The sequence below is a fragment of the Hipposideros armiger genome, unplaced genomic scaffold (assembly GCF_001890085.2).
Source record: "Hipposideros armiger isolate ML-2016 unplaced genomic scaffold, ASM189008v1 scaffold_57, whole genome shotgun sequence".
In the NCBI taxonomy this organism is placed as follows: domain Eukaryota; kingdom Metazoa; phylum Chordata; class Mammalia; order Chiroptera; family Hipposideridae; genus Hipposideros; species Hipposideros armiger.
Genome location: NW_017731407.1, coordinates 772,665 through 780,797, shown reverse-complemented (window position 1 = coordinate 780,797; position 8,133 = coordinate 772,665). Strand labels below are relative to the sequence as shown.

The following is an 8,133-nucleotide window of genomic DNA, read 5'->3' as shown; positions in this document are numbered from 1 at the left end:
CCCATTGGTCTTTCCCTAAAGTAGATATGCTTTTACGAGACCAGTGCTCTAACCCCTGAGCTACGGAGCCACGTTGTAGATGTGCTTTTAGAATGAAGTAGTGTAATTGTACTGAATCACCAAATTATAGTGGTCATTCATAGTCGATGCCCCTAAAATCAACTCCCTCTTTTCTTCCTTTTTTCAATTTTTACAGTAGCTCCTTTAGAGTTTTCTCCAGGTGTAGTACAGGGAAAAACTAATCCTTTTGGATAATCTGTAATGAAGTGATTATCAATGAAAGAGGTCAGCAATACCTTATCCTCAATTCTGATATTCAGAAAGCTCCGATTATCAACGGTTTTTTAATCAAAATCCATTTCATGGCCAGACTCATCTGCATTGAAGAGATGCTACTTATAATATTTATTTATGCCACTTAGTTTAACTATTTATATATGTTTCCTTGCAGAAGTATTAAATGTGTTTGGTTATCAGGCACTAGTCGGGATATTCTAGAATACGTGTGATATGCACTATATTACCTTTATAAAGAAATTGAGAGTTGCTATAATATTCATCAGGACAGTTTCTTCTATTATGAAACCTGATAACATCTTATAATCTTCATGTTTTGATGAAGAAAATCATAGTACTGTATAAGCTATGCACAAGGACAGATTGGGTAGTAAAAAATATTAAGATTATTAAGATTATCTTTAAGAATGTAGTGAGACTTTGGGGAAAGTGTGCCAAGTTTCCCTTCCCTATGTTCCCAAAGCCCAGGTAAAAGCAAAGGAGGCCAAGCCAGGGAAATGAATAAATGACACCACATCCTGGTTGACTGCATAAAACAGTAAAAATATGTTGGATGACCTGTTTGGTAGGTGGCTTGTAATGATACCAGCTTTGCTTGTCCTCTAGAGATAAGTCCTCAGATCTTCAAATCATTATTTTCATGACAGGACTTCATTTATCAAAGGTCACTTCAATTATTTGAAAAGTTATTCTTTGTAATATTTATAGCTAAAAATACTTATGGAATTGAGAAAATGTTAGTGATCATTACCTAATATTAATAACGAACATCAAATATTTTTCAGAAATAATATTTGTGACATTGTGATACTTTTGATTTTATGCAGAAATATTTCCCCGTATCTCTATACTATGCATTGCTGTGTATTAATTGGGCACAAGTACTCATTTGGAAACCAATCTTATAGATTCTTAGTGAACAGTGGTGGCAGAAAATCTGATTCCCTCTCCGCCAAATGAGTTGGGATTGCAGGTAAAGGAATCTAGACACTGGCCTCTACGCCTTAAGCCGTAGCCTTGGGCTGCCTAAGAAATGAAATAACTTGTAGAGCTAAATTCTTCTGAGGGTCAAGGGAGCAACTCTTATTCCATATTCTTTCTTTCTTTTTTTTTTTTTTTAAAGATTTTAATTGGGGAATTGTGGGATGGGAACAGCGCTGGGGAGTTGGGTAAGGGGAACAGACAAGTTGCTGTCCTTTTGTTCTTCAGTCTAGTTGTGGAGGATGTTGCTTCACTGGCCTAAGTTGGCACCATCATTGCACTCTTCCTGGGCGAGGCAGATCAGTCGCCGGCTTCTGGACAGCCACTCACGCTGGCTGCTGGCTGCTCACGCTGGCTGCTGGCCGCTCACGCTGGCTGCTGGCTGCACACGGTAGCCCATGGCAACCCACTGCAGCAGGGGCTGCAGCCTATGCCATCACCGGTGACTCACGGCAGCCCAGCTCCAGGTTGAGCTGTTCAGCATCTTAGCTGTAGAGGGCAGTGTCACTGGCCCTCATATGTGGGATCCGAACCGGGGCCCTCTGGCGTCCCAAGCCAGTTCTTAACCATCGCGCCACTCGGCCGACCTTCCATATTCTTTTGTCTATTAAACTGATTCCACATTAGATAGCCACCTACATAGATGCTTTATGCTAGCCAGAGTACATTGCTGTTGAACTTCACCCCTCTTTCTCACAACTTGTGGATAATGGGGCAAAGCCATGCACTGGATATCCTCTGAAATCCATTTTGCCTCTTAAGTTTCTAAGATGACTTTGAGTTTGGGGTGCCATAATTTTTTCATCTGGTATATCCCAGTTCTGTTGAGGGGAACGGAAGAGCAGAGCAGATCTTAAACTAGCATGTCCGTCAAGGATACCAGTAGAAGCCCGTTCGTGTGGACATGGCCTGCTTCACCTAGTCCTCTTCTTTTCCATTGCTGCCATCACTGCCCTTCCTGTTTGCATTGTTTGCAAACCTTTGGTAAAATAATGATTGGGGGATTACACTTATTGGAAGTGAAGGTAAAACTATTTTCTCTTTATTATAGTCCTTAGATATTGCCAAGGTACTTTATCCGATATGATTTGTTTGATCTTTACAGCAATTCTATAAAAGGCAGCACCTTTTATAGATGAGAAAAGTGAGGTAGCAAAAGGCTTAGTGAAAGTTTTGCAGCTCGTTTCTGTCTCAGCCAGGGCTGAAGCACAGATTTCTAGATTGCTCGCCGAGGGTTCTTTCCAGAATGTCAGTTTCAAAGGCTGATCAAGGCTGAGAATGGTAAATACGGTGGGAATTTGCATGGATGCCAGGGGGTAAATGTTAGATGCAATTCCCTAATTTTGAATAGGTTGTTGTGAGTGGTAAGGTGACTGTCACAGGGATATAGGTGAAACAAATATTTTAAAAAATATTTCAAACGCTAAAAGCAATTTATATTGCTATATGTGAAAATTTATAATTAAATTGGCAAATGGGATATGGAAATGGGAAATACCAATTACAACTTACGTGGAGTATTTCCTGAAGCTTTGAATGAAGTTTTTGTAAATTGGTACCTTAACTAATGTTATATACCATTTTTGTGTGTGTGGAAGAATGCATATCATTGGGTTAATATTACTGCATTTTCCTCTTTGCTGGATATGTTTTAAGAGCTCTCAATTTTCTCATTGTGTCAATGTGTGTTCTGTGGATTGTGTTTCTGTGTGTCTTTCCTTGTAAAGTGACTGAACTCTTTAGGGTTGATGGAAGTGGTAGTGGTGATGGGGACATGGAATTCTTCCTTCCAACTATTCACAGACGTGGTAAGCAGCTGTTCCAAGGCCATTTACAGTTCTGCATTTTATCCTTTCTTTTTAGAGACAACAATATTAAACACCTGCTGTGTGCAAGTCCTTTATATATTTTATCTCATTAACCACCATGGCAACATTATGAAGTATTTTTTGCTCCATGTCATGAAGTATTATTTGTTCCATTATTTGTTTCTAGTCATCCAACTAGAAAGTGATCAAGTCAGAATCAAATCTTTGCCTCCAATGCTCACTCTCCTCTCTGTATGAGCCTACTGCAGTTTTCTGATTCTAATTGTAACAGAAATTTTACATGAATATCATTTACAGAAGTGACTGAAAAACATTTTGGATAGCTTTGAATCCCTAAAAAGAGATAAATAGAATATTTATATTTTCATGTTGGATGTATCACTTTGATTTTCTTTACAAACAGAACCGTACGTCTTTATATGTAGCATTTAATCAAAACAAATGAGAAAAAGAAATTAAGAAGAAAAGAAAAAGAAATGGAGAGAATAAGTTGCCAATTAATGGGAAGGAATATTGAAAAGAGGATGCTTTTTGAAGTAGATTCATGTGCAAACCTGATTCAACTTTTATCTCAAAATTTTTTTTTCGTATTAGGAGAGAATACATAGAATACCTGTTTCTTGAGGGAGAACTCTTTCTAATTCTCAGATGCTCATTTTTCACAATGTCAGGTTTCGTATTTTAGTGTCAAAACTCATGGTCCCACCCCACTCATTCCTAACTTCTATCAATGTCATGTAATCTCTATTTAATTACTGCTTTTGGGATTGTTTTTGTCTGCATCAATTAATACAACATAGGAGTTGAACCTGCTTCTCAGGGAAAAAAAAAATACTTCTTTAGTTATAGGATTAGACTCTTTGGGACCAGGAGAGGAAGATCTATAATATCATAATATGAAGAAATAGGCCTAGAATAAATGCACATTTAGAAACCAAGAATCTGTTCAGTCAGATTGGTGAAAATCATAGGGAAACTACTGTTTCATAAAGGTAAGAGTCAATTGGCTTATGTTCTTCTGAGGTCAGTAAAGGTCGTGGGAGACTTTCTTCATATATCCTGTGTGGAAGAATGTTCTCTTTCATAGAGAAGAAAAAGAAAAACAAGTTTTCCTTATTCATCTGCAAATGCTTATGCAGCACTTGTATATCACATTGGTGCCAAAATAGAGAAAGGTCATAAAAGCATGAATATGTGTGGCAGCCATTTGTATCTGCCTTTCTTTCTAAAACAAATTAGAAGTACTCATGAATGGTACAACTCTTTTCAAAAGGGTGTTCCTTGCCTTTTCCTTGGGTTTGTAAATTACTGATTAACATTTTGTTACTCTTTGTTGGAACTTATTCATGCAGCCAGTCTAGGAGTGGCTTCCCAAATTCTAGTGACAATTGCGGCCTCTGACCATGCTCATGGTGTATTTGAATTTAGCCCTGAGTCACTGGTTGTCAGCGGAACTGAACCAGAAGATGGATACAGCACCGTTATATTAAATGTGAGTACATTTTTCCCATCAGTCCTAGACACTTCCTGTTCTTATAAAATTAAGAAGGTGTGCTTTATGTTAATTTTTTCTATATAGGTGGAGGGGAATGAACCTAATGGCAAAAACAGTACACATTGATTATTGAATACTGATTTGGAATTTGTCTTTGTATTTAATTTTGTGTTCAAATTTATCGTCTGATTCTGAGGATTCCTGACTCTTTAAGGAACGTGATGAAGCTGTTCCACATAGATTTTTGTATTAATGCATATAGGCCGTTGTAACAAATGTCTCCAAAATCTCAATGGTTTAATACAAGAAAGATTTATTTATCATTCATGGTATGCCCTCAACTTAAGTTGGCAATCCCAATCAGTTATGGATCGAGGAGTACAGAGACTGCATCTCTCAACAGGTGCTTCTGTATTCATGGAGGCGGGGAATGTGGATGTGGGGGAACTGTACTGGCTCTCACAGCTTCTTTCCGGAAGTGATTCACAGCATTTCCACTTACATGTCCTTGGACAAAGCAGTCATGTGACCATGCTAATGTTATTCAATAGAGAAGTGCAATCCTGTCTTATCTCTCTCCTAGAAGGAAAGAAAATCCAAAACATTTGTAAACAGTAGTAATAGCTCTGTGTGTGTGTGTGTGTGTGTGTGTGTGTGTGTGTGTGTCTACTGTGCGTTGTTCTGTTGTTGGAAAGTGGGCCCTCTCGGCGCAAAGTCCAGGTCCTTGGCAACTCGAGCAAAGAATTGAATGAGATGCTGGAGTAAAGTAGTGAAAAAGTAGTTTATTCGAAGACATAGTACATTTCAAAGAGTAGAAGTAGGCCCGAGCAGTAGAGAATGGCTCAAGGGCCCATTATTAGAAGAGAAATTACATTCCAAAGAGTTTGGAGCAGGCCATGCGCAAAGGCGAGGCTCAAAAGGCTCAAAAAGGAAGAAGTGGTCAAAAGAGCAGGGAGTCCAAAAAGGGAAAAAAGGGAAAAAGGGTGGACTTTCCAGGACTTGGAGTTTTTATCCCCTTTCTCTAGAATGGGCTGTTCCCCTTTGGGCGTGGGACCATTTGATTGGCACCCGTGATTGACAAGAGGTACTGTGCAGGTGTGAGTGACTGGTCAGATCTAGTTGGGTAGTATTTTGTGCCCATTTGTCTTCCCGCAGGGGTATAATACAAAGGGGAGTTTTGGGTGTAGATGGGATGTCCCCTGGGCTGTCGCACTCTGTGGGACATGCAGGAATACAGAGACCCAATGCCTGCTTCTAACTGCCAGCCTTGTTTTCCCCTTAAGAGACGTGATCCCCATAAAATCTCTAAGGGAAGCTGAGGGACAGGGGGTCTCTTCTGTATCTGCTTCCTGCTGGGAAGGGGTGTAGAGTTGTCCCTACCTATTGGGGGATTCACGGAACTCTCACCCTAGCTGATCTCAGATGAGAGGAAGGGGTCTCGAGCTCCGCTTGGAAGACCGCTTTAGTTGTGACTGGCAATCTTGTTGGGGTATGCTCTGTATCCCCAAAGTCCCTGAATGAGGAAAAATAGATTTTAATTAATAAATCTATTATCTCTCATGAAGCCTGTAGCCATTCAGCCTGTCACTCAGGTGGCATCAATTGTCTGGGCCCAGAATGGGTTTTGCATTTAGTTTACTGGCCTGGGGGATATTAGGAGGTCACAGGCTTTCAAGTAGTTATCTGAAGCAGGGGTAGGAGACTTCTATTGTTTAGGTTTCAGAAACTGATTTACAAAGCAATCAAGAAACGGGGATAGTAGAATGCTAGGATTCAGGCTAGGAGCAATCTTTAGCCTAGGATTCACAGACTGCTGAGAAGAGTAATCACAGCCAGGGGCTAAGAAACTAAGAAACTATGGAAGAGACTTAACGTTTCTATACTTAACATTTCTATAGGAAAGAAAACTTAAAAGTCTTTGGGGGTGGGGGAGCACTCTCTTGGCCGGTAACAGTCCCACTAGGAGGTAAGTCGAATTCTTTTGTTACATTACTCAAAGGAGCTATAAACTTGCTGAGTTTCCTCAGATTACATACAAATAATGAAGAAAGATCCCTCAAAATATATTCCTTCTGTACTCTTATGGCAGATCTTCAGTAAAATGTTGTAGAATAAATTGAACCATTTTAGCAAGGATGACTAATTTCTCAAGAAAGAAAATGTAAAAGGATTACAGGAAAGGATCAAGTTTTTAAAAATTTCTGTCTCAAATTTTACTTTGACCCAATGTTTATATTTTAAGTGTAAAAAAAGTTACCTTTAGCTGGGACTAATTTGGAGCATCTTTTCAAAGGTTTTTATTCTTCTTAACATGTTATTGACAAAAGGCAATTTTTCCTTCTTAGATGTATTTTATATAACCTTGGGTCAAATAGATTTTTTGGTGAGTTTATTTTTCATATTATATTGAGGACAAAAGGAAATATAATTGTTTTTTAAAATGAGTTTTATGGTTAACTTTTCAGGAAAATATTACTTATATATTCCTTACCATGAAGTATATATTATCTTTGCAGTAAAGGTGAAAATTTTCACAAATGTGTGTAAATATAAATCTTTAATTACATTTGCTTTATTACTTACATAGATTTTAATTGCAGAAAAGATACAGCTATAGTTTAGTTACAAACTGTAAGTGAAAATGCTCAATCTCCTGTTTTGCTCAACTTACTTTTTAAGGAGAAGTCTCTGAAGGTCTTCAAAAATGGGTAATACGTGGTCCATGCCTTCTAGAACGTTATATTTTTGTGAGCAGCTTGTATAAAATAAAAATTTAATATCCTCCTATCATTCTGTATGTACAAATGTCTAAGTCAGTGGTTGTAATACATTTTAATTTCAATATTTTGTAGATTATGAGACGTCATGGAGCTCTGTCTCAAGTGGCTTTGCTTTGGAGCATAGACTCTGATCCTGATGGTGATCTTGACTTCACGTCTGGCAACGTCACATTTGAAATTGGGCAAAATAGTGCCAATATCACAGTGGAAATACTGCCGGATGAAAACCCCGAACTGGATAAGACATTCTCTGTGTCAATCCTCAGTGTGTCCAGTGGCTCTTTGGGATTTCATACTAATGCCACATTGATAGTTTTGGCTAGTGATGATCCTTATGGGGTCTTCATCTTTTCTGAGAAAAATAGACCTATTGAAGTTGAGGAAAGAACTCAGAACATCACATTGTCAATAATAAGGTTAAAAGGCCTCATGGGAAAAGTCATAGTCACATATGCAACATTGGATGATATGGAAAAACTGCCTTATTTTCCACCAAATTTAGCCAGAGCAACTCAAGGAAAGGACTATGTACCAGCTTCTGGATTTGCTCTTTTCAGCGCCAATCAGAGTGAGGCAACAATAACTATTTCAATTTTGGATGATGATGAACCGGAAAGGTCAGAGTCTGTGTTTATTGAACTACTCAACTCTACCTTAATAGAGAAAGTACAGAATCGTCCAAGTAAGTAGCCATTGTTGTTGTTGATGTTATTATTATCATTAGAAGAATACTAAAACAATAAATTAAGAA

At 38.4% G+C, this 8,133-nt stretch overlaps 1 protein-coding gene across 1 annotated transcript in view; it reads left to right on the top strand.

Annotated features, from left to right (window-relative positions):
- ADGRV1 (adhesion G protein-coupled receptor V1) overlaps nucleotides 1–8,133 on the top strand; it is a 548,236-nt gene that overhangs the window by 92,008 nt on the left and 448,095 nt on the right. The window contains exons 24-26 of the mRNA XM_019641108.1: nucleotides 3,006–3,086; nucleotides 4,460–4,599; nucleotides 7,455–8,064. Coding sequence (XP_019496653.1) covers nucleotides 3,006–3,086; nucleotides 4,460–4,599; nucleotides 7,455–8,064 — 831 coding nt within the window. The remainder of the gene's footprint in view (nucleotides 1–3,005; nucleotides 3,087–4,459; nucleotides 4,600–7,454; nucleotides 8,065–8,133) is intronic.